Source organism: Fusarium fujikuroi, chromosome FFUJ_chr08, assembly GCF_900079805.1.
Source record: "Fusarium fujikuroi IMI 58289 draft genome, chromosome FFUJ_chr08".
NCBI classification, from domain to species: Eukaryota; Fungi; Ascomycota; class Sordariomycetes; order Hypocreales; family Nectriaceae; genus Fusarium; species Fusarium fujikuroi.
In genome coordinates this window covers 2,191,258-2,215,563 of record NC_036629.1, presented here as the reverse complement: position 1 = coordinate 2,215,563, position 24,306 = coordinate 2,191,258, and the positions used below count along the sequence as shown (strand labels likewise).

The following is a 24,306-nucleotide window of genomic DNA, read 5'->3' as shown; positions in this document are numbered from 1 at the left end:
TATCATAATAATAAGCATGATTCCACTAGACCCCGTTCACATGCTTCTTGATCGACTATCCGCCATCGCATAACACACCCATTTTCAGGATAGCGTGCCTAGAACGAGTGGAGTCCATCGCCAACACTCAGCAGTCATGCACTACCCGTATAAAGGTTGTCGTCCTTTAGAGTATCCCTGCTCCGTTTTTCATTACCTACAAACATTTATATTCTCTAAATAAACGCCATGTCGTCACCAAGACCAGTCATCAGTGTCCTCGGATCACTGAACATCGACCTCGTATCATATGTCCCTCATCATCCCCTCCCCGGTGAGACAATAACTTCGAGCCAGTTCAATGTCTTCCCTGGTGGAAAGGGTGCCAACCAAGCTGTTGCTTGTGCGAAGCTTTCGAGGACTTCTGATCTGAAGAGCCCAAGCGTCGATGTTGCCATGATTGGTGCCGTAGGAGCTGATGCTTATGGTTCAGTACTCCTTGACAGTCTAAAGTCATATGATGTTGGAACAAGCTCTATCATTGTGAACAAGGATGGGGGCGCTGGATCCCAGAGCGGAATTGCCATGATCATCGTCGATGAACCAACTGGCCAGAACCGCATTATCTTATCGCCGGGTGCCAACAATTCTCTACAACCAAGCCACTTCGCCGAGATCCCTGGCCCAACGCCATCATTACTCATCATGCAGCTTGAGATTCCTCTGGAGACAGTCATCCAGGCGTTCAAAGCCGCCAAGACGACAGGAACTCCCGTTCTGCTCAACCCTGCCCCCGCCCAAGTACTCCCAGCAGAGATCTACCAAGATCTAGCTCACTTGATCCTCAACGAAACCGAAGCGGCCTTGTTGTCAAACAAGGACGAGTCTGAGTTTGAAAATATCTCAGTTGTTGAAAAGGCCGCTGCTGATTTTCTCGCTCGAGGTGTGCGGAACGTTGTGATTACTCTGGGTGGGAAAGGTGCATACTATGCCAGCGACAAAGGTGCCAAGGGCCTCATCCCAGCTCTGAAGGTTGAGGTCGTGGACACGACTGCTGCTGGTGACACATTCATTGGTGCTTATGCAGTTGAGCTTGCGGGTGCAGAGCAAAGGTCGGAGCAGTTCGACATTGAGAAGGCCGTCAGGTCAGGTATCTGGGCGTCATCGAAGACAGTCGTGCGAAGGGGAGCGCAAGTATCTATACCATGGAAGGATGAATTAGAATCAACGAAGTAACGGAAAATAATTTATTACGGTTCTCGTGGTCCTATCTTTTCCGGTTCGCTCTCATAAAATGTCAAGAGTGCGCATTTGTCGGTGCGCTGGTATTTCGAGAAGAAGACCAAAATTGCTGGAGATCCGCAATCTCGCTCTGTAGAGGGATCTTTGTCGCATCCCCAATTCGCTGAAAACATGAGAGCAATGCCTCCTGCTGGGACGGATATGTCATATCTCTCGCTATACGGACAACAGTTGCGACCACGACAGGGTCCCATTGATCAGAAAAGTTGTTCCACAGAGCAAGTTTGGCAAGTTTTTGAGCATGCCAGCTTCTTGAGGCTAAGCGATGTGGTATCGATGATAATTTGACCAAGCGTGGTTTATATGAAAGCAGTATAAGGGCTGAAAAATGAATCGCTAGGTTTGCTTGAACCGCAATGGCGCTTGAATAGACGTCTGCTGTGAATGGGGTATTGGTGGAGGCTGCGTGGTCAACTTCAGGGCTTTCCAGTAAGGGGATCATGTCGGGAGGACGATCTCGAAACCATTGTACGCAGCATGCCCATAATTTGGACCATGTTGCCCATACAAGCGAGTAAGAATCGTGAGTTGGTGATTGGACGGGTACGATCCCGTTGAAGAGAGGGATGATTTCGCCGTGGATCAAGTGGCAGCATGCCGCGAGATGTGTCAGACAGTCGTCGTAAATGCTCGGCGGTGTCAGGGCGGAGTTTAGAAATGTGTCGTTTATTAGTGGTAGAGACTGTAGCGATGGGGATTTGGTGGTAATAATGGAAGCAGCAAGCTCTGTTGGCCAAGATTAGCTCGTCTGCTTCAAAACATAAGATCAAATGTAGTACCTGTCTTGAAGTGAAAGCGATCTAGAGTCTTGAGAGGTTCCTCCTGACTCTCAAAGAACTGGCATCGCTCTCTCACGTCCACGCAATCAGAGTGCAGATTTGACCACTCAGATGGGCCAGTATAAAAGAAATTACCGAGAGCAAGTAGTGACAATCCGATATTAGCGATAAAAGCATCCTCCAGGGATAATCGATGCTGGAACTGCTGAACCAGGTGAGTGTCGCCTTCATGGCTAGTGGAGCTCGAACTCCTCCTACTGCGGCGCATCGCAGCCCATACGATGATATCCATGATGGTCGACTTCTCTGCTGCTAATGTCATGATCTTTGGGCCAAAGGTTGATCTTGGGGCATTTGAGTCTAGCCAGGGAACTATTTGATAGCGAAAGCGAAGCATTGCTGTTTGTCTCTCTGAGGAGTTCTGCTCTGATAGAACTGTTTCGTTCCATCTTGACGGCGTGGGTATTTGGTTACCGTCGTGTTGGTGATGGTTATTGGTTGAAGGGATTGGGTGAGGAACGTCCGTAGCCGTGTTGTGAATAGACTCAAGCCTCTCTGTCCGAGCAGTACTGGCTATGGGGCTCTCAAAAACTGGCTCGGCGGGAGCAGGACTTGATTCGACAAAGGACAACAAACTATCTTGAATGGGCTGAAGGCAGTGTTAGTGCTAGATCGACTGACTCGCGGAAGATAATAGGACTGACCAGAGTTGAATCAGCATCATCGCGGTTATCCCCTTGCACGCTACCATCTTTCCGCAGTGATGAGCGAACCCCTGGTACAAAGGTCCACTCTTTGAACTCGCACGTCACATTCCTCCCGATACAACTGCCGCATTGAGGTCTTTGTTCATCACCTTGTGTCCAAATGTTAGACAAAGTCACCGGGAGAGACGCGACTGACTAACATTTTCTTCGGCGTCTTCGACAGGGGATACAGCCTGTGCGGGACCGTCTTTTGTTATCGGGTATTCGTCTTACGACTGGCATTGCGATAGGGTACGGTACGCACGCGTTTTGACGAGGAAAAGATGGAGCGATGGGAAAAGAGGAGTCTTGAGGGCGGTGGAGATGGGCAGAAGCTAAACTTTATTCCCTGGGGCCGACAATTCAATCAACACGAACAGGTATCGCATTTTGGGATATCATTTCTGATTCCCATATTAAAGGACATTCTGGACAATAAGTCATGAAACCCATGAGAAGGGTTCTTTATCTGTTTCTTGGCTGACGAAATGGCATGCAACTGCCAACAGCACATTCCCAGGCCATGCTACTAGACCAGAACAGGAAAGGTTCTCGAATTCCCGTGTAAATGTTTTATCAATACTGTGCATCCTCTGTAAAACTGAGCTTAGGCCTTGAATAATGATCAAGGTCGCCAGAAAGAAGCAGTATTACCTTACATAGCGCTCATCAGCACTCAATTTGCAGTCAGGCCATCGATCACCACTGGAGCGGATCCGAAGTCCAGAGCAGAGCGTCACTCAGCAAAAAGTCGCTGGGTCTGATCAATGAACTGAATCATGAAACCGTTGACAAGAAGCTCACTAATACCATACCATAAACCGTTAGATTCAAGAAGTAGCAGGAAAACAATAATCTAATGACCTAAGTCCAATCTTCTTGCGCTGTAGTGTTGCAACCATGACCGTTTGGCTTGAGTCCTGGGGAGGGCGTGATCAAAGAGCGACGCCATCGTGGAAAAGCAATCTCAGCCCCAGAAGCCTGGGCCACGGACTATAGATGCGGCTGAGGATACTCAAGTCATCATTGGTCTAGTCTACATGGGTTTAATGCGAGGCGCTTCTAGGCTGTATGAGAATGTCACACCTCCGCAATGAAACGGCTCAAATATCATACGCAGGATGCAGACGTTATATATACACCTAGGAAACCGATCAGATTAAACTGATAAAAAACAGAAATAACTTCTCTTCATGTTTCTACCACAGTGAAGATGCAGTTCTTACTCTCAGTCCTTTTTGCATCTGTTGCACAAGCCCAGTGGAAGGGTTGTTCTAGTCCCTGGCCCAACATAACCCCCGGCAAACAATATACGCTCAAGGATAAATGTCGAACTCTAGCAGGCTATCCAAAGACATTTGAAAAAGCCAATACAGAATTCACCGTGACGTATACGCAGCAATGGAGTCGTCTACCCAGCAAGACCAAAGAAGCCGTAACCCCAATTCTCAAAGAATCTCTCGAGAATAGCTTGGAGGTCTACCGCAAATTCGCAAAGCTTCCATCGAGTATTGTTGTCATCCTCACAACAGAAAGCAACGAAGATTTTACCGCTGAGACTTACTATCCTAATCTTAGGAAGCCCCCGTGTCAAATCAAGCTATTCAAGAGATGGACTACTGAAGCAACGACTAATAAACCTCGAGTTCTACAGGCTCTTGCGCATGAGATGTATCACTGCGTACAAAGTCTTGGAAAACTTGGGAATCATCCTGATCCGCAGTGGGTTCGTGAAGGCTCTGCGAATTATTTCAGTAACCTCGTCTTTCCTGACTCGAACGCCGAATGGCCTGATAAGAAGCATAGCGGCGTCGCGTTTAAGCCGAATCTTCCAATCTATGCGCATGTTGGTTTAGAAGCCTACGCGGCTAGCATCTTTTTCCAAGCGCAAGACAAGATGGATGAGGATGATTTGAACAAATTTGTTCTGGCAACGCCTGGAGGATCAAGCGGGCTTGAGGAACGAACTCGTCTATCACATCTATCAAGATTTACTGACGAATTTTTCACTTTCGCGAAAGCTTTCGCACTACAGCACATCAAAGACACCAATGGAGATCTCATTCCGATCGACAAGATGAACCCCGTTTCTGCGTCAATCCAGTTCGGCAAAGCGGGCACTACCGGCACCGCAACGCTCACAAGCACACCGTTCACTATTTCAGTATTCAAGATTACTATTGACCCCGGGAGGACGGCAAAGATTTACTCATCGGCGAATGCTAACCAGAAGCTTGCTTGCCGAAAGTCAGACGCCAGATCGTGGACCGACATGGTCGCCGATTCCTCTTCTGGGCGCACTATTGATCTTCCATGCAATCAGAAAGACACTAAACAAATATTCATCGTTTTGTTCATCTCAACGAAGGATGTGAAGAGTGATAAAGTTAAAATCACGGTTACGGCGGGTAAGCCGAAAAAGTGCGGCGCAAGAAGCGGATTCGTTCTGTATCCTCTCTTCAATCCTACCACTAGCGGCGGATACTGTCCCAAGGGAACACATTCTTCCAGGCTAGCAATTTGGTGTTGTCCAGATGGAACACAGTTGGATGAACATGTAGCGCAGCAAGTCAGCATCTGCTGTCCAACAGATCAGTCTCGTATTGCAAATGTTGATGCTGATAAGCTGATGGTCAAAGATGCGGATTGCAGCAAGGAAATCGTCCCGAATCATCTCAGATGCGCTAAATCGGAGTGGATACTCTGGAACAAGCAGAACAGAGAGGTCGGATGCTGTCAAGTTGGATTTTACCCTACAGCGAACAGATATTGCACCACGGATCCTGCGGCATGGGATAGACGCTTCGTACAGGTATTTACATGCTTTCACTAAATACTACAAGAGTTTACTAACGGCAAGATCGGCAGATTTCACAGAGTAGTTAGTTGAGCTTCACCGATCAAATCACAGATTTTCATCAACAATGGGAATTTTGACAACATTCACTTCTACTTCATCGTATTTGCGGTATTTCATAGATAAATTCGTAGCAATAGGGTAGTCCGAAAACTCAAAATTGAACTTGTCGGCGGATGCAAAGTCCTCACCGAGGATCGCTTAGCAAGCATTGTGGTTTGCCTGCCGTTGAACATGGCATTCTGGTATGCGCGTTACTACTTCGCTGCGTTTGGAATGGCCAAAGACTATATTGTGATGGATGCACCATTGGACGGCTCGTATTACTACTGAACTCAAAACGTTGATATCTCTACTCGTGGTTGCAACATGGCATGACTCTGCCTGTATGACTACGCTTTCGATAAGGCTGGACCAGATACAATTGAAAGATCGGGAACATGTATCGGACTGTCTCGTCCAGTTCGCTCTAAGCCGTATCGCGAGCGTTTTGCCGAGTCAAACAATAGAGCGCCCGTCTTACGAGGCGCATGTTAAAGCCGCATCATGCAAGGGCGAGGCTTGACGAACTGTTATGCTTAATCGATAGCTGCCAAAGCTGCATGCAGCTCGATAGCTAGTTCCAGGCCAGCAATCGCATCCTCCCTCACGCCATGGCTCAAGCTCTTAGACGCGCAAGCATGGGCTTTGGGGAATAGTGTAGCAAAATGGCGCAGCTGAGGGAGAAAAAGTGCATTGTCTGATAGCCCGAAGTGGGAAAGGTCGTACGAGCACGTTATTGACTCTCTGCCACGTTTGTGTGTAGGTTACGGGGCTAAATGTGTTGGTCGAGTCGCGCAACTCTATTTGGTGATAGTGTTATCGGTAATAAACAGAGTCGAGACGGCGAGACTCCAAACATTGTCTGTTTTGGTGATAACTGACTGTGATAGTGACAGGACTACCTGGGGCTAGGCTCTGCATTAATACGAGCCGCTCTGTGAATGGCTTGCGCTATGGACGAATACGTAGCTAGATCCGAGCCGAGCCAATAGGTGGTGAGAAAAGAGGGTCGCGATGCCGCCTAGCCCGAGTTTTACATACCAGAGCGACAAGGCACGACATACCGACCCTGGCTCCTGTAATGGGCAGTGACGGCCGAGAGCTCTGCAGAATGTCATTGGAACACGGGGAACCCTGCTCGAGTGGACCATGATTTGCGTCTGGATGTTTGCAGATCAACGAGTGACTAAAAAGCTTGTCTGGGTGATCGTCCGGCGTTGGAAAGTAAATTCATTCATCTGGCCATGACGGTCCATTGGATGGCAGCCTCCGCAAAAAGATCAGTGGAGATGATTCCAGTGGCATGGAAACTACAGGTAGTGACTTAATATCGCATGCGATTGAGGTTACAGAATGATGGCGATGTCGAGATATGGCGGCTTGGTGGAGATAAGCCCAGATCCAAGCCTCTCGGCGAAACAGCACACGGGTGAGAGACATCGCTTAGCCTCTGCTCCGTCAGCAGAAGATGAAAAAGTAGTGAACGGTTTTGTAATACAGAAAACCATCTAGACCGAACGCCACAAGCAGTGTCTCTGCAGCGGGAGTCCGGGCAGTCGGGTTTCTCAACAGTGCTTCTGCCAAGAAAACTAGATCCGCGTGGCTCTGCAAGGGGCAAAGACTCGTTCTGTGTTAAGAATGGAAAGGATCAGCCTGGAATGTAAAGGGACCTGCGTCTTTCCCGGCCTGTGGCGCCACGGGTAGGCCCGTTTTGCATGCCGTTATTGGAATGGTGTCCTCTGTCTCGGTTCAGCTCTCCGATCTAGACCGTGCCTCTTGAGACAGGGGACTTGAGTCACTGGAAGAAGACCTCAATTCACCATTTCCTTGGTTATTTAGATCTAGGAGACTTATTCCGACAATTGACTCAGATGGTAATTGATTGCAACGGGAAGAGCCATTCTCTGCCTTGTTTTTCTATCTCCATATCATGTCACTGCCAGTATCATCCTGCCACCGTTTACAGTCTCTCTACCAAAGAGTCCCAGTTTCCTGGTACTCTTATCACTCACAATTCCATATGCGGAAAGCTGAAAATAGAAATTGAGTTCACACAACAGTCCATACCTTTTTTAGCTCTGGTCCCTGGAAGGGTCTTTTTGTGGCTAGAGTGAGGCTCGAATGGCACATTGAGTTTATACTGAATATCTCGACTAAACAAACTTTCAACCCAGACGGATTAGGAAACACGCCAACTTGAAGATATCGGCCATCGGCCAAGATGAAGAGCAACAGTTATTATAAAAAACCCTCATAGATCAGACCAGAATTCGATTTATTCTCATCAGCAATCTCACAGTCTACTACATTCATTGAGAGTAGTATATTCGCTATATTGTCTTTTTCGCAATGCATTTCATCAAGGCTATTGTCTGGGGTATATCCCTTGCTGCTGTCAACGCGGCTGCTTTGCCCGCTGATGGATCGGGTGTTTCGACCTGCGAGTACTCCGGCGGCGACCGAGCCTGCGAAGCTCATGTCAGTGCAACGCCTTATCGACCTGGTATCAATATGGGCTAACGATTTCAACAGTGCATCGAGAAGGGTAAAACCTTTGTATCCTGTGCACCGTGAGTATTCAGCTGAGTCAGCTGTGAGATGTAGCTAACATTTGATAGTGAGTGCACATGCTCCGGCCGCTTGGGCAACCCTCTGAGACGCCTCCTCAAGAGGAAGACTACATCGTCTGCCAAGCCTACCACTGTCAAGGTCCAGGCTACTACATCCAAGAAGGCTACTACCACTTCCAAGCCTGCTACAACATCCAAGAAGCCTACCACTACATCCAAGCCTGCTACTACATCCAAGAAGCCGACTACCACTTCGAAGCCGGCAACTACCAGCAAGAAGCCCACCACTACTTCGAAGCCAGCCACTACCTCCAAGCCGGTTACAACTTCTAAGAAGCCAACGACCACATCCAAGCCTGCTACAACTTCCAAGCCGGCTACGACTTCTAAGAAGCCAACGACCACATCTAAGCCTGCTACAACTTCCAAGCCTGCGACTACTTCCAAGAAGCCAACGACCACGTCTAAGCCTGCTACAACTTCCAAGCCTGCTACGACTTCTAGAAGCCAACGGCCACGTCTAAGCCTGCTACAACTTCCAAGCCTGCTACGACTTCTAAGAAGCCAACGACCACGTCTAAGCCTGCTACAACTTCCAAGCCGGCTACGACTTCTAAGAAGCCAACGACCACGTCTAAGCCTGCTACAACTTCCAAGCCTGCTACCACCTCCAAGCCTGCTACCACCTCCAAGCCTGCTACCACCTCCAAGCCTGCTACTACTTCCAAGCCCCCCACTACAACTTCCAAGCCCCCACTACAACTTCCAAGCCCCCCACTATAACCTCAAAGCCTACTACAACCTCCAAGGCTGCGACTACAACCTCCAAGGCTTCATCGAGCTCATCCTCCTCCAGTACCAGCTCCAAGGCTTCAACTTCGACTAGTGCCCCTGCTTCCACTAGCAAGGCTTCCACCTCCACCAGTGCTCCCGCTTCTACAAGCAAGGCTTCGACCAGTACAAGCTCAGCTGCAGCTTCTACTAGCTCTTCTGCCTCTACCTCTGCCGCTGCTTCCACCTCATCCTCCGCTGCAGTCTCATCTTCTTCTGCTGCTGCCTCATCCAGTGCTGCATCCAGCCAGGCCACTGGTGCCCCTGCTGGCGGTGTCACAACCTCCACTTCCGATGATGATGAGTCTACTACTAGCACTCCTGCCAGCCAGTCCTCCAGTGCTGCAGCTTCTTCAAGCACTGCTGTGACTTCTGATGAATCTGATGACGAGACTACCACTGCTATCTCCTCGACTTCTGCTGGCCAGTCTTCTTCCACTGCCGCTGTTGATGAGACCACCACAACATCTGCCGCTGCTGGTACTACCTCTGAAGCTGACGATGAGACCAGCACCTCTGCCGCCGCTACCTCTACCACTGAGGAGGCTGATGAGACCAGCACCTCAGCTACTGCCGCCGGTACTACCACTGAGGCTGATGATGAGACCACCTCTTCATCTGCTGCTGTTGGAGCTACTACCACTACTTCCGCTGCCGACGAAGAGACCACTACCTCTTCCGTTGGTGCTACTACTACTGATGTCGACGAGGAGACATCTACTTCTGCTGCTGGAGCTGGTACTACCACCACTGAGGCTGATGAGGAGACTAGCACTTCTGCTGCTGCTTCCACTACCGATGTCGATGAGGAGACCTCTACTTCTGCCGCCGCTGCTAGCACCACTGATGAGGCTGATGAGACTACCACTTCTGCTGCTGATGAGGAGACCACTACATCCGCTGCTGGTGCTTCTACCACTGATGCTGATGAGGAAACCAGTACTTCGGCTGCTGCTGGCACTACCACTTCTGAGGCTGACGAAGAGACCACTTCATCTGACGCTGGTACTTCCACCTCAGTTGCTGATAATGAGACATCCAGCACTACTACTTTCATCACCCTGACCCGCACTACCAGCACTGCCGATGACGAGTCATCCACTGCTACCTCCGAAAATCTCACCGGTGCCCCTGCTGGAATCTCTACTACTTCTTCTGCCGTTGAAGAGGAGTCTACCGGCGAGGCTGCCACCTCTTCGTCTGTCGCTGATGAGGAGTCATCCACTCAGGCCGCTTCTTCTACATCTGCTACCGATGAGGAGTCTACTAGCCAGGCTGCCTCCAGCACTTCTGTTGCTGATGACGAGACCTCTACTTCCGCAGCTGCCTCTACCACCTCCGTCGCTGACGAAACCACTAGCCAGGCCGCTAGCAGCACCTCTGCTGACGAGGAGTCTTCTACTCAGGTTGCCTCTACCAGCTCTGCTGATCAGAGCACTAGCCAAGCAGCTTCCTCCACCTCGGTCGCTGATGATGAGACTACCTCCAGCCAAGTCGCTTCATCTACCACTGCTGCCGATGAAGAGACTACTTCCAGCCAGGCTGCCTCCTCTACTACCGCTGCTGAAGATGAGACTACCAGCCAAGCTGCTTCATCCACTTCTGTTGCCGATGAAGAGACTACCTCTGCTGCCGCTTCTACCTCGTCTTCTGCTGCCGATGAGTCTACCAGCCAAGCCGCCTCTAGCACATCTGTTGCGGAGTCTACTAGCTCTGCTGGCGCCTCGACTTCATCGACCGCTGATGAGACTACTACTTCTGCTGCCGCGACAACCTCATCAGCTGCCGATGAGACATCTAGCCAAGGCGCTTCATCCACCTCCGAGCAGTTGACTGGTAACCCCGCTGGAATCTCCACCTCTTCATCCGCTGAGGAGTCCACCTCTGCTGCTGCCACTACCTCATCCTCTGCAGACCAGTCTTCCAGCCAGGCCGCCAGCACCAGTTCTGCTGCTGCTGATGAGACTACCAGCTCCGCTGCCGCCTCTACCTCATCCGACGCTGAGACATCTTCCTCCGCTGCTGATGTCACATCCACTTCAGCCGCTGAGACCTCTTCTTCCGTCGCCGAGTCTAGCAGCTCTGCCGCCGCCTCCACTTCGGCTGATCAGACCTCTTCCTCGGCCGCCGAGACGTCCTCTTCTGCTGCGGTTGAGACATCCAGCTCTGCCGCCGAGACTTCATCTTCTGCTGCTGAGACTTCTTCGTCTGTTGCTGAGTCTACCTCTGCTGCTGTCACTACCTCGTCCGCCGACCAGTCTTCTAGCCAGCCAGCTAGCACCAGCTCTGCCGCTGAAACCTCGTCTTCTGCAGCTGAGTCTACCTCTGCTGCCGCTTCTTCATCTGCTGTCGAAACCTCCAGCTCTGCCGCTGAGACTTCATCTTCTGTTGGTGTCTCCAGCACTTCTGCAGCTGATACTACATCCTCTTCGGCTGCTGAGTCTACCTCTGCTGCTGCTTCAACCTCCGTTGCTGAGACATCCTCCTCTGTTGCCGAGACATCCAGCTCTGCTGCTGCCTCCAGCACCTCTGCAGCTGATGTTACATCTACTTCAGCTGCCGAGACATCTTCATCTGCTGCAACCTCCAGTTCTGCCGAGACCTCTTCTTCTGCTGAGACTTCCTCCTCCGCCGCTGCAACATCTTCAGCTGCCGAGACCTCTTCCTCAGCTGCTGCAACCTCCAGCTCCGCTGCCGAGACCTCTAGCTCTGCCGCTGAGACTTCCTCTTCTGCTGCTGCCTCTAGCACCTCTGCAGCTGACGCTACATCTTCCTCTGCCGCCGAGACCTCTTCGTCAGCTGCTGAAAGCTCTAGCTCTGCTGCCGCAACCTCAAGTTCCGCTGCTGCTGAAACCTCTTCTTCGGCCGCCGAGACATCTTCATCTGCTGCAACTTCTAGTTCTGCTGCCGAGCCATCCTCCTCAGCTGCTGAGACCTCTAGCTCTGCTGCCTCCACCACTTCAGAAGCTGATGCTACATCAACTTCATCAAGCTCTTCCGCTACTGATGAGACTTCAAGCCAGCCCACGACCTTCTCCACGGTCACGCGAACCGAGTCGGAGTCGGAGTCCTCTACATCTGAGGCTGCTACCACCACTACTGCCTAAATCTAGACGATGGGGTCTGAGACGCGATGTCTTGACGCGATTGCGCATTGCGATGGTGACAGGTCTATAGGGAGACCAACCTAATACACATGATAATCTACTTACTATTAGAGACTGTGATATAGTTTAGATTAGCTTGAATCTCATTACTGTTTCATCCTTTATTTGCTTGACTCATTTGGTGACTTTGGGAGCTTATTCATGGTCTTGTTTTTGCGCTCTGGCTATGCCTCAAAGACCCAGCAAAAGTGACTGAACTTGGTCGATCTCGCGTTTCCACCAATCAAGAGCTCGTCAACCCGACGCGTCTTGAAATCCACTCTTTCATTGCAGCTTCACTTGGTAGTTAGCTAGCATCGGACAGAGCGACTTGAGAGTGATTGAATGGTAAGACGCGTCACACCTACCACTTATTAACTTAGTATGACCGAATCTGCCTACTTATTCATCATAAGTTTGGAATAAGAGCCGCCTGTTTCAATTCGAGAACAACAGAGAGCGTGCATCGTCCATCCATTGTGACCCACCCGGACTGTCCCGTCAAGTGCCATACCCTAGAGCTGAGTCACCGGAATGATAATGATAATTATCTGAGTGCCGGCTTGTAAATATAAAGTGCTCAATTCAATATTGTCGAAGTTCTGTATAATCCAATTCCGAGCGAAATACGTCACGTTGGTCATTTTGTTGTAAGCTTGCTTGACTGACATTGGCCAGCATTTCCAGTTTCGACCGAACCTTTCGCCTCTGACGTGTCGCGAATCGTAATTTGTTACGCCCCAAAGTCTTTTATCCCAGAGCCGGCTAAGAGCCGGCTAATGTGCAATAATTTGAACATGGCGGCTGGATCAAGTAAATGCTCATTATCTTTCTGCTTGCATCATCCTTTGGGCCAGGCACATAAGCTGCTGTTTACATGTAAGCAAGTATAGGTTAATCTAATGTGAAGTGGCCTCAATTTCTTGGCTTTAGCGCCCGATTGTTTATCCCGTTATTGACCTTCGCCAAGATGCGCGTCGCCATGTTTTCCAAGTCCCTTTCCTTTCTGTCCCGCGGCCGAACAAAACGCCCAACTGCGGCTCCCGCACCAACGACAGCATCATTAAATCTGTTGTTCTAAGTCGGTCTGGTGGTCTAGTGGTATGATTCTCGCTTAGGGAAAACCCTACAGCTCAGCTTGCGAGAGGTCCCGGGTTCAATCCCCGGCCAGACCCTTCTCTTTTGTCTCTTTTTGCTCTTTTTGAACTGTCATTGTGGTGGAACAAGCAGTTTCCCTTCTGCCAGGGCTTTACTCTTTTAAATGTGGCCAATTCTACCTATTAATGCCACCGCCATTTTTACCTTAACCATAGCAACAGGCACCCCAGAGTTAAAGTCTCCACGACCACCAAGGATGACAACCACTCTTGAAGAGGGATATAGGAACAACCTTGAAGTGCCGGCATCCATCCGCCTCAAGTGGCGCATGATAATTGACACCACCGCTGGAGCGATCATCGTTAGATTCCTGCTTTGCCTCACCATTGCCCATGTTCTAAAGACTCCGCCAAAGGAAACAAAGTATGATGATGAGAGTGATGGATTATCGATATCGCTGTGGAGAGTCTGAGACTGAGGATCTCATCATGCTAGTAAGTCTTGGTTCCATGTCGAAGAGGGAGTCGCGCGGTCGGAGATGCGTGTAGTTAAGATTGGATTGGTTGACAGGGCTCGAGGAATGAGTACTTACAACTGTGAGAATAAGTCAGCAAAGTTGACTGCCCGAATCCCGACTGAACAAAAATAGCATTTACTTGCGTTCAAGAGTGGAAAGCTCCTCGAAGCACAAATGTGGCCTCCTCGTTTCCGTGAAAGCGCCATCAATACGGCCAAAGCTCTCATGCGATTTTCATCCCAGTGCATCCAAAGCGCTGTCTTTCAGAATCATTTTGTGATCTAAATACAACATGAGGGAAGCCGATTTTCTCATCCTGATGACAATCGGAATGTCGTCCCGTCGCTCGCTGATGACTGGTGGCGAGGACTCCGTTTAGTCCAACCCAACATGTACCAGGCCTGCCGCTTCAGACTCAGGTAAGCGTGCTCGAGTAAGGCGTATTGAAGGTCTAGAGATATGGACAGATGTATGGAACAACGCCCGGGCTTGAGTGACTCAGGGCACTCGGTCTTTTGCCGTGAATCAAATGCTTATTGTGGTGCTTCTTCTTGAATCGATTGTAGTAGAGGATTTCTGCGCGTTTATTATGTCGCGGCGCTGAAGATCAAGAAGATGCATCGAGCCTTGTTTCATGTTGGATTTCGCCACGTGGAGCCAGTGATCGGTAACAACACCATATCTCTCGGCGAGCGCATGCGTTTGTGCAACAGAACACGTCAAGCTCCCCCTGCTGTAGGACATTCGTAACGGCGTGGAATGCATCCCCAGTTGAGGTCTATTGTCCAGGTCAGGTTGTGTAACGCTTCGACTTGGCAAAGCCGCCACGTGATTCACGCCTCGACATTGCAGCATGTCGGGCCCCACTTTGACGTGTTGATGCTCATACGCGTCTCCATGCAATCACTACGCTCATGTTCACTACCTGCTCAAATGATATCGCGAAACCCTCACTGGATATGCTGTCGCGAAGATGACCATCGCTCGCCAGAATTATCTCAAAACTCGACATCGCGTCTGTGCCAACGAGACCGGACAGCCATAGTCTTCCAGCCCCTTGAGACGACGCCAAGAGAAGGTCCCGCGGTGCAACTAAGGATGCTGAAATGGCCCTACGCAAGGTCTCTTTACATTAGTAGTCAATATTGAAGTTAGTCCAGGCGATTGCGGGGCAGAAAATGACTGACATTTGGAGAGTGAACAACAGCCAACGACCAAGATATGCACGATTTACACCATAGCACAACTACCGAAAGATCGGTACTTGATCACGGGTGCAATCCGGTATATTTGCATTGCCCGGTATCTCCAGTGTGGCTCTCCTGGCTGAAAGAGTGACCAGAAGCCTCTGACTTCCTACAAGATGGATGCCACAGTTGTGCGTGGATGCTCCCAATGAACCAACTCACCACACCCTAGAAACAACCGGACAGTCTCCACTGGGACTGGGACCATCTTGCTACCTAAGCACCTAACTAGGCACTTGGGTGCTTGGGCAGTTGCGACGGTGGCTTCGTCGACTGCCGAGTTCATGAAGGGCCACCTAGGTCAGCTCCTTCCTCAAAGCCGGAACATCGACATGACCAAAACAGGCGGCCACTTCACATTAAGAATTTCTTCAACAACACACACACGCACACAAGAACATGGCTTCGACTACACCTTCCAGCGCACACACTCCACAGCGAGCTTGAACGATGTGGCATTCGATGTGTTTTCTATCTTCCCGATCGAAACATGTTTGCCTTTGCGCGTAGACTTCACACGATTGACACCTGTAAGTTTCCCTTTGTGTGGTACTCAGCTATCACCAGTCCATGGAACTCTCAATTGATCTGTCGTGTAGTCACAAATTCCACGGTAAGGACTCTTGTCAACAAAACAACTCTCGTTCTGGCTGTCTGCAGGGTTACTGATATCCCCGACAGATGGCTCGCAAACAAACCGTAAGTCGACACTTCACTGCCCAAACTCGCAGCACATACGAACATATCCATCAGCCCACAAACGCGGTTGCTAACCACTTTCTTAGACCTTGAAGGCTGGCAAAGCCGGAAAATCCGTAAGTCACTCTTGCTTTGTACTTGAGACCCAAAGCTAATATGTTTGCAGAAAACCTCGCGTAACGTCTCTTCGGAGACCAAGGTATGCACTCGGTCACTTGCCCCAGACCACCACAGCTCTTACGCATATCCGTCTCATTCATTCAGTATCGTCCTTTCATTTTAAATACTGATCATGCACTTACAGTCCAGAAAAGTCGTACGTTTGATCCTCTATCGGCCGATGCCACGCGGAGATCTCTATGAGGAAACAGGAGAATACCTAGCCATCCGCTTCTACCGTCTCGGCCCCGGCGGCCGAATCCGTACGTACAAGTCCACTCTACTGCATGCTGTTTGTATTCTGATAGTGCCTAGACCATCACCCCCCCCCCCCCCCCCCCCCACCGGGGTCGCTCGTCCAGCTTCCCAATCATGTATTCGCGTGTTGGTCGTGGCAATTTGTGCTTCAGGTTCGATGATTGAGGTTGTTGTAGCTTCAGAAGTCCACCAAAATACAGAGTGTCAAAATAAACTCAGCAAACTATTTCCTAAGTTTAGGAGAGATATCCTAAACTTATACTAATTTACCTAAGTCTTTTTGTTATTCAGGGCGTGGAACAAGGCGTTCTAGTCTCAGGAGAGTAAAGTAACTGACGAATTGTTTAAGAGACTTCGTTTAGATCAACCAGTTCTTAAATGAACTTCCCCTTGGATATTCTGTCTTCAGCAAGCGTTGTTGCTACGCCAAAGCCAGAGGCTTGGAAACGGATTGGCATGGCGATGACATTAGGTCTTACTAGATTAATACTGGTGTTTGATTTCGAAAGGAACCTACCTCTTCCACGGATGAGGCATACATCTTGTAGGAAGCTAGAGGCTCGTAGTCACTTCTTCAGCCAGTAAAGCCGTACTGGAGACACAGGATCCTGCGAAGGCACCAAATTGCACCTCGCCATGTTCCTACTGGATGCTCAGCACCACATATCATATTAGCCTTTGCATCGGGAAAGCTTAGAAATCAAGTTCGACAACAGGTTTTGTCAAAGTCAATCTACGGAATGAGTCCAACCCAACCAACAGGGAGCGCTGACTGGTTCCGGCACATCGCTGAGTACAGGTGGCATTCTGCCTAAACTCCAAATCAGATAAGCCTGGACTTACTAATGCTAAAAGTCGATCTGTGTCGTCCATATACCCGAGGCACATCTAACTTTCGAAGGATGAATATGATACATGGTTAAAATACAAAACGGTGTGCGATAACAAGGTTTGGCAAACGAGTTTGATAGCAAATGATATTGCACCCACTTCAAGAGAGTGATGACTCACAGCGAAAAGTGTAATCGGGCGAGGATATCAATATGTGTCCTCCTGTAGCCTCTGGTACCTCAAACTTATCTCTTTATTTCTCCTCATCATTTAATCTCAATACCAAAGGTCGCGACACACTGGGGACTTCGTGCCTGTTGCTACACACGCTACCATCGCCTTATTCTCACATTATCTCTCTGTTCCCAGCCAAATTTTCGAAAACTATGACTACTTTTACAAGATTTATAGAGCTTCCTAGAGAGCTTCGAGATCAAATTTGGAGTCTTGCCATCCGAGATGACCATCCAGGGGCACATATCTTCGGACAATATGTGACCGGAAGCCATGGTTTCCAATCTTGGCGCGGCTTGAGCTTTGATGTAGCTGCTCCTTCCTGGGGACGTTACTTTGAGAGCTTGGATGAGAATCGCAGCGACGAGAATATTTCGACATATCTCATAGATGGTGGCTTATGGACCGCCTGTCACGAGTCACGATGCATCATGGAAGACCATTTCAGACAGTCAGGGCGACAATTAGCCCCACGTCATCCCAATGACCGCCGATCAAGTTTTAGCGAGAAAGACCTTTTCAAAATGGCCTCGTCAGGCTACTTCAATGGTAATCCTCTCGAAATAGTGACAGTTTTCCCCTACAGAGATCTGTTTATCGTTCAGCATGAGGACTTGGACAAGATCGACTGGGGTTACCTTGGCTTCGGGTTCTGTGGTGTCGGTCACATAGCAATAGAGTATGACCAAGCGTGGGTGGATGGCTTGCACACAGATGAGGTTGTTAACTCTTTGTTTTTAAAAGCTTGTGCCGAAGCAAACTATACCTTGTGGTTCATTGATCGCTCTCTCAAGCGAAAGAGTCAAGCCCCAATATTTTGAAGAAGAATCAGACTGTTACTGGAACCTCAATGCTTTTTATGCGAGCGACAGGAAGTTTTTGGAGATCAAGGACGACGGCACTCTAACGGAGAACTGGGAATATGTCGGGCCGTTGGAAAACTCTTTGTACAATCATTTGTATGATTCGCTTGACTTTGTTCGCGGTTGTTATTTTACCGTCAATGCAACACGTCCTCGAGGAGAACTATGTCACTAACCTCATAGTCTCATCATCCCCGCTACACTCCACGGAGCTCGTGACCTTGATCCTCTCTATTCAACGTCGAAGTCACTCTCGCTTCTCAGCTTCGGGTGACAATTGCCCTGTCGAGACTTCTCAAGATCAATTGATGCTGGCAATATCTTCCCGGAAAGTTGGTCGTTGGGGATCACCAACACACGCGACGATTTCCCGGCGCGTGCTGTCCGTGACTACACACGGATGTCCTAGGCACGCGGATTGCCCCTGTCAAGCTAATCAAAACGCAAGGTTCAATCAGGATTCATCAAAAATTCATTCCAGAACTCGATCACCCCACACTGACCACTGTGAAAATCAAGCTGAGGTCAAATTTTGTGCTGGCATTGGCGTTGCTGATCTGTCGATGGCGGCCAAAGTCCGCGGAAGTTCGCCGTGATGAACGACCTTCTTGCCCCAACTTCACTGGCGTCTCCAGAACGAATTTGATCAATCACACGACAAAGCTTGCAGATGTGAGAGTGACAGGAGACCATAGATGAGTAATGTACCGGGCATTCTCCGCGGTGCCTCTTATCTCGGTTTTACAAGCGAGAGACAACCCCATTGGGAACAATCCCAACGCTCTTCCCACCCCACGGACTGACAAAAAGAGATCTCTAGTAGAAAGCCCATAGAAGTAGTCGTAAGTGTAGTATAGTCTATATGAACCGCCAGTTTGTGGATTATTTATACATCACGACCCATTCTACCAGGGCTCCCCCCAGCAGCGTTCTCAGCAGCCACCTTGACTTATTCTTAATCTTACCATGAAAGTGTCATACCCGCTAATTCTCGCCCTCCTTCAGACCAATACCATCACAGACGTAGCAGGCATGAATCCTCCTTCACCACCTCTATCAATTGCCAAGAGGGCAGCCAACGTCTCCTGTGGCGCTGACCCACGAATGCCGGTCGGCGCTTGGGATTCACATCTTCACATCATGGACCCCATGCGTTATCCTCCAGTCGAAAACATTCCCTACAAGCCCGCCGTTCATAACCTCTGGGAGAACGCGATTTTCGAGAACAGCATCGGGTGCGACCATGTCTTCTTCGTTCAGACCGCAACGCATGGATATGATTTGACTCTCATGCTGGACTCTATGCGTGCGGTTGGGAATAAACGAGCCCTGGGTCTTGCATTGTTTGACCCAAATACCACTTCACATGAGCATATTCGCAGATGGGATAGCGAAGGTGTTCGTGCTGTACGCGTCAATCTCGTGACGTATGGTGATGACACTCCTATCGATGAGCTCAAGAGCCAGATCAACAAGTACGTCAACCTTATCAAGCCTTTCGATTGGGTTCTTCAGTTGTACACCAAAATGGAGCGCATTGCCGAGCTGGAAGATTTCTTGCCTGCTCTTGGTGTGCGCGTTGTCTTTGATCACTATGGCGACCCAAGTCTTCCGAAGTCAACGGGTCCTGTGAACCCCTACGACATCAAGGGCTTCCAATCTCTGGTCCGCCTTTTGAAGACTGGGACGACTTGGGTCAAGATATCTGGCGCGTACCGCCTCAGCCATCTTGATTCTGATATCTGGGAGGATCTCGACCCTGTCACGTTGGAGCTCTTCGAGCAAGCCCCAAAGCGAGTTGTTTTTGGCTCAGACTGGCCTCACACACGATTTGAAGGTTTAGACGTTAGGCCTTGGGTGTCTCACTTACTGGATTTGACCGAAGGAAAGCAATGGCTTCGGGAGAGACTCTTCAGGGATAACGCTTTGGAGCTTTGGGGAGTGAATAAGACGCAGAGTACCTGTCATGGAGACAGATGATATGTATGATGATCCAAAAAATGGTCTATAAGGCTGTTTATTATTTTCAGTAAGATGAGCCGAAATTAGCAAGTATCAAGTCCATCGATTAAATAAATAGTGAACAGCTCGTTATCCACCATACCGCCAAGTGTTGACCATCCAGACCAGTCTCTTCATCTAGTGTAGCAAATTACAACTGTGCCTACATAGGAGCATTCAGATAACCTGCAGTGGACCGAAATGCGCCTCAGAGAATATTTACTACAATGTCGCAAAAGTTGAACTGCTTTAGTACGGTATTTGAGGCTATGCTCACGGAATCTGGCCGTGGAACATACCCGAGAGAAAGTGGCCCTGCTAACAACAGTGCAGATTTCGTAGAGAAGTGATTCCACAGACTGAGCATACTTTCTAACAATAGATAAAATGCAATCTGCAGCTTGCCAAAACACGAACTTCGGATAACGCAGTATCTTTGTCAAGGTGTCAAAGAGATCTACTTCACCAGCCATGTTTCCATCAAGAGGTATCATTTCCATACTTGCCAAGGCTCCCAGCGACGTTGTAATTTTGTCCTCGTTGCGCACGCCAATATGCCGCGCGAATCGAGGATCCCTCAACAATGCGTTCCCCGAAGAGCTTCTCGCCTCTGTGCTCAAAGCAACGATCGACAGAGTACCCAACCTCGACCCGTCAATCATAGAAGATGTTGCTGTTGGTGTAGTACTGTCTGAGCTTGGAGGCTCTAAAGCTGCACGCATGGCTATGAACCACGTTGGCTACCCAAACACCACGTCCCTCTATACTATCAATCGGGCATGCTCTTCTTCACTCCAAGCAATCTCATCCATCGCTTCTCAGATTCGAACAGGGATAATCTCCGCGGGAATTGGAGCGGGAATGGAAAGTATGACGCGGAACTATGGGAGCCGAGCTATCCCAACTGACCTCTGGCCGACCCTCCGAGAGTCCCCGGTAAAAGATGCCCTGGACTGTATCCTTCCAATGGGCATTACCTCCGAAAACATCGCTGAGCGATACGGCATCTCACGGGAGGATCAAGATATTTTTGCAGTCAACAGTCACCTAAAGGCGGCAGAAGCACAAGTATCTGGCTTTTTCTTGGATGAGATTGTCCCGGTTACGCAAAAGATGCCTGATGGGCTAGAAGAGGTTGTCGTCGATACGGATGATGGCATCCGACCTCAGGCAAGTTTGGAAGGCCTAGCAAAGTTGAAGCCGGCCTTCAGAGAGAACGGCACCTCCACTGCTGGTAATTCATCTCAAGTGTCAGACGGCGCTGCTGCAACGCTCCTCATGAGACGCAGCACGGCAAATGAACTTGGCCTGGGTGGCAACATCATGGGGAAGTTTGTTTCTGCAGTAACAGTAGGCTGTGCACCAGACGAGATGGGTGTCGGGCCGGCGATTGCGATCCCAAAGCTACTGGACAGCACTTGCCTCACGAAGGATGATATTCACAGATGGGAAATTAACGAGGCTTTTGCGAGCCAGGCAATCTATTGCCTAAGAAAACTAGATCTCGAAAGGGCGTACCAGGATAATAAGGTCAACCCGGATGGAGGTGCTATTGCTCTAGGGCATCCGCTGGGTGCTACAGGGGCAAGACTGGCCAGTACGCTACTACATGGCTTGGGGCGGCCCGATGGCGGTGAGCTGGGGATTGTTAGTATGTGTATTGGAACTGGTATGGGTATGGCCGGATTGTTCGTACGAGAATGAATAGCCTCTAGAGATTGAATTCTATAGAAGCTTCCCATATAAACTCTGGCTCAGAGCTGTCAGGATAATGATATAACCAACAAGTATGGTATGAACGCCGTGCTGAATTATTGGTCACATCTCCGTCTGCGGCATCAACCGTTTTCCTCCGCAAGACCCTACCCTCAATTCGCAGTCTATTGGCCAGACGCCTCCATCCTCCAAAAACCCAAGCTTTCTGCATTGCTGTAATTTCGAGTTGTCGCCCAACCTACCTGATTTCGGTCGTAAAGTGGTTTCACCGCTACCCGCCGCGGGCAAGTCCCGCGCTCAGTGACCGACACCACTAAGGCACCCTGTAATAAGCCCTGGCTCAAGAAAATTAGTCATGGGTTTGGCGGGGACACACGCTATGACCCCAGACCAAGAACGCGGGGAAAGCTCTGAGGTCGGCATTTGGAAAATGAGCATGATGTCCCACGATCTGGGGTAGCTATACGCTGAGAAGTATATAAGCCAGGCCAACGAGCTTCGTTGAGATGGCAATCAAGCAAAAGAGCCTTTCAATTGCAAAAGAACATAAAGTTTGCTCGCGATCTTTTCATCATGCCCGCAATTGAGTTCGCCAACTCGTACGGGAGCTCCGTACACCACCTTGTGTCAGGCTCTTATACCAACAAAACACTGTTCCTCCTTGCCTTCGACACGATTGCTAAGACATTGACTCTGAACGCCACTGTTCCAGGCTTTGGCCTTCATCAATTTGTCACAAGTAATGCTGCGAAAGACCGGGTCTATGCCACTGCCATGAGCGAGCCTCCTCAGCTGTTCTCGTGGTCGGTTGATGAGAACTACCAGTTCACCCATCTTGACACGGTCAATATCAGTAAGTCAGGTGTACAGACATGTTGAAGCTTCTTTTGCTGATTAATACAAGCCTCTTCGTCTTGTTACTTCTCGGACGATGGCAACCTGGCTTTCTCTTCTGGTGGCTCAACTGCTGCTATCCATGCCCTCACTGAGAATGGTGCTATCGGTGAGCAGATTCAGGAGCTTTACATGGTGCCGGAGGAGGAAATAAAAAATGTGAACAAGACAAGAGCGGCTGTTGTAAGTTCGTATAATATTTTCGTCTCATTTGCTAGTGCTCACAGATATCCAAGCTCTATGGTGCTCATGCCTTTGACATCAACGTCAACAGAAAGGGCTTTGTCCCTCATTTGTAAGTACCAAACCTCCGCTACAGATGATATGACTAACTCCAAGCAGGGGAATGAACTCCATCTTTATGTACGACATTGCGGAAAACGGCACTGCTACGCCTTTGTCGATCAACCTAAGTCCAACTGAGGGTGATGGTCCACGAAACTCCTATTCTAGCAAGGATGGAAAGCTGCTCTACGTGGTGAGTCATTTTGAGGATGAGAATAAGAAGCAACAACGAAGACTGACACCATGCATCAGATGACCGAACACAGTAAGCCTAAATGAATACATCCACATGAACCCCCTCACTAACCTTGCAGATCAATGGATGGATGTCTACAGAGTTCTTGACACACGTCTCGAACATCTCCAGAGGGCAAGTGCCATTCCTGATGGTGAGTCAATCTGTCGAATTCCGAATTGCAGTTATCTCTAACAACTGAAGATGTGCGAGGCGTATATTCTTTCCGCAGCAACACTGTCCAGATGTCCCGGGATGGCAAATATCTTTTCACCAGTACTCGTAGCTGGAACAACACAGAAGCAAATGGCTACGTCGCGGCATTCGCCCTTAGCGATGACGGTCTTCTGAAGAGCGAGAAAGCCGTGGCTTTCTACGAGGCGCCTGTCACTCTTGGTTCTGCCGGCGGTCTCCGAGTTGCTCCTTGGCAAGACGGAACTAACAGTAATCCCAACGGTATCACGGACTACATGTATCTCAGTGATACTTCTGAGGGCTGGATGTTCATTCTTGGCTGGACTCCTTCGAATCATACTCTTGATGTTGTGGCTTCGCTACATTATCCTGATAACAGCACGCCTTACGAAGCTACCTGGCTTGATTAGATCTATGGAGCTCTGGCATGGGTTAAGGATTCTGTAAATAGTTCTATACCCTCATTTATCTAGTGGTTTCATAGAGCCATCACAGTTTTGGCTCCATGCAATAGCGCGGAAAAGGCATGCAATACTTGATGGATTATGTGTGACGGATGATGAGCAAGATTGGAAGGGATTCAGTTCTTGCTGTCAAATATCACTTTCCTTCGGTTGGCTTCACACATAGGGATATGATCTTCGCCAGCCTGAACATGGATATGCAGTGGTACTTTTAGACATCGCAGAATCGAGAGTCAAATGTATAAAGATTTAAATTGTCACGGGTTATCTGAACCGAACATCAAATCAAGCAGGATTTCTACCAACACCAACGGGGCTCGAAAATGGTTGCAACTTATGAGCAAGCTTATAGCTCGCT

At 49.3% G+C, this 24,306-nt stretch overlaps 9 protein-coding genes and 1 non-coding gene; 9 read left to right on the top strand and 1 right to left on the bottom strand.

The window, feature by feature from the left end:
* Nucleotides 1-228: 228 nt before the first annotated feature.
* FFUJ_12546 (related to ribokinase) lies at nt 229-1,215 on the top strand (the record flags this gene model as incomplete). Its single annotated transcript, XM_023582165.1, has 1 exon — nt 229-1,215. One exon carries the CDS (start codon nt 229-231, stop codon nt 1,213-1,215), a length of 987 nt encoding a protein of 328 aa, XP_023434737.1.
* A 61-nt stretch (nt 1,216-1,276) lies between these two features.
* FFUJ_12545 (uncharacterized protein) lies at nt 1,277-3,049 on the bottom strand (the record flags this gene model as incomplete). XM_023582164.1 has 4 exons in its annotated part: nt 1,277-2,007; nt 2,061-2,709; nt 2,765-2,916; nt 2,968-3,049. 4 exons carry the CDS (start codon nt 3,047-3,049, stop codon nt 1,277-1,279), a joined length of 1,614 nt encoding a protein of 537 aa, XP_023434736.1.
* Nucleotides 3,050-4,019: 970 nt separating this feature from the next.
* On the top strand, nt 4,020-5,639 carry FFUJ_12544 (uncharacterized protein; the record flags this gene model as incomplete). Its single annotated transcript, XM_023582163.1, has 1 exon — nt 4,020-5,639. One exon carries the CDS (start codon nt 4,020-4,022, stop codon nt 5,637-5,639), a length of 1,620 nt encoding a protein of 539 aa, XP_023434735.1.
* A 2,415-nt stretch (nt 5,640-8,054) lies between these two features.
* Nucleotides 8,055-12,213, top strand: FFUJ_12543 (uncharacterized protein; the record flags this gene model as incomplete). XM_023582162.1 has 4 exons in its annotated part: nt 8,055-8,183; nt 8,238-8,275; nt 8,324-8,907; nt 8,969-12,213. The coding sequence occupies 4 exons, from the start codon at nt 8,055-8,057 to the stop codon at nt 12,211-12,213; spliced, it is 3,996 nt and encodes a 1,331-aa protein (XP_023435171.1).
* Nucleotides 12,214-13,335: 1,122 nt separating this feature from the next.
* On the top strand, nt 13,336-13,426 carry tRNA. The gene has a single exon. It is a non-coding gene (tRNA).
* Nucleotides 13,427-15,446: 2,020 nt separating this feature from the next.
* On the top strand, nt 15,447-16,287 carry FFUJ_12542 (uncharacterized protein; the record flags this gene model as incomplete). XM_023582160.1 is given in 6 exon segments in its annotated part: nt 15,447-15,644; nt 15,796-15,813; nt 15,900-15,929; nt 15,980-16,012; nt 16,118-16,235; nt 16,247-16,287. 6 exon segments carry the CDS (start codon nt 15,447-15,449, stop codon nt 16,285-16,287), a joined length of 438 nt encoding a protein of 145 aa, XP_023435194.1.
* Nucleotides 16,288-17,273: 986 nt separating this feature from the next.
* Nucleotides 17,274-18,116, top strand: FFUJ_12541 (uncharacterized protein; the record flags this gene model as incomplete). Its single annotated transcript, XM_023582159.1, has 1 exon — nt 17,274-18,116. The coding sequence occupies one exon, from the start codon at nt 17,274-17,276 to the stop codon at nt 18,114-18,116; it is 843 nt and encodes a 280-aa protein (XP_023434734.1).
* A 1,074-nt stretch (nt 18,117-19,190) lies between these two features.
* On the top strand, nt 19,191-20,138 carry FFUJ_12540 (related to TIM barrel metal-dependent hydrolase; the record flags this gene model as incomplete). The annotated part of the gene is made up of 1 exon (XM_023582158.1): nt 19,191-20,138. One exon carries the CDS (start codon nt 19,191-19,193, stop codon nt 20,136-20,138), a length of 948 nt encoding a protein of 315 aa, XP_023434733.1.
* A 492-nt stretch (nt 20,139-20,630) lies between these two features.
* FFUJ_12539 (probable acetyl-CoA C-acyltransferase precursor) lies at nt 20,631-21,863 on the top strand (the record flags this gene model as incomplete). Its single annotated transcript, XM_023582157.1, has 1 exon — nt 20,631-21,863. The coding sequence occupies one exon, from the start codon at nt 20,631-20,633 to the stop codon at nt 21,861-21,863; it is 1,233 nt and encodes a 410-aa protein (XP_023434732.1).
* A 585-nt stretch (nt 21,864-22,448) lies between these two features.
* On the top strand, nt 22,449-23,894 carry FFUJ_12538 (related to muconate cycloisomerase I; the record flags this gene model as incomplete). XM_023582156.1 has 7 exons in its annotated part: nt 22,449-22,728; nt 22,780-22,952; nt 23,006-23,064; nt 23,112-23,247; nt 23,307-23,319; nt 23,369-23,443; nt 23,494-23,894. The coding sequence occupies 7 exons, from the start codon at nt 22,449-22,451 to the stop codon at nt 23,892-23,894; spliced, it is 1,137 nt and encodes a 378-aa protein (XP_023435170.1).
* Nucleotides 23,895-24,306: the final 412 nt, after the last annotated feature.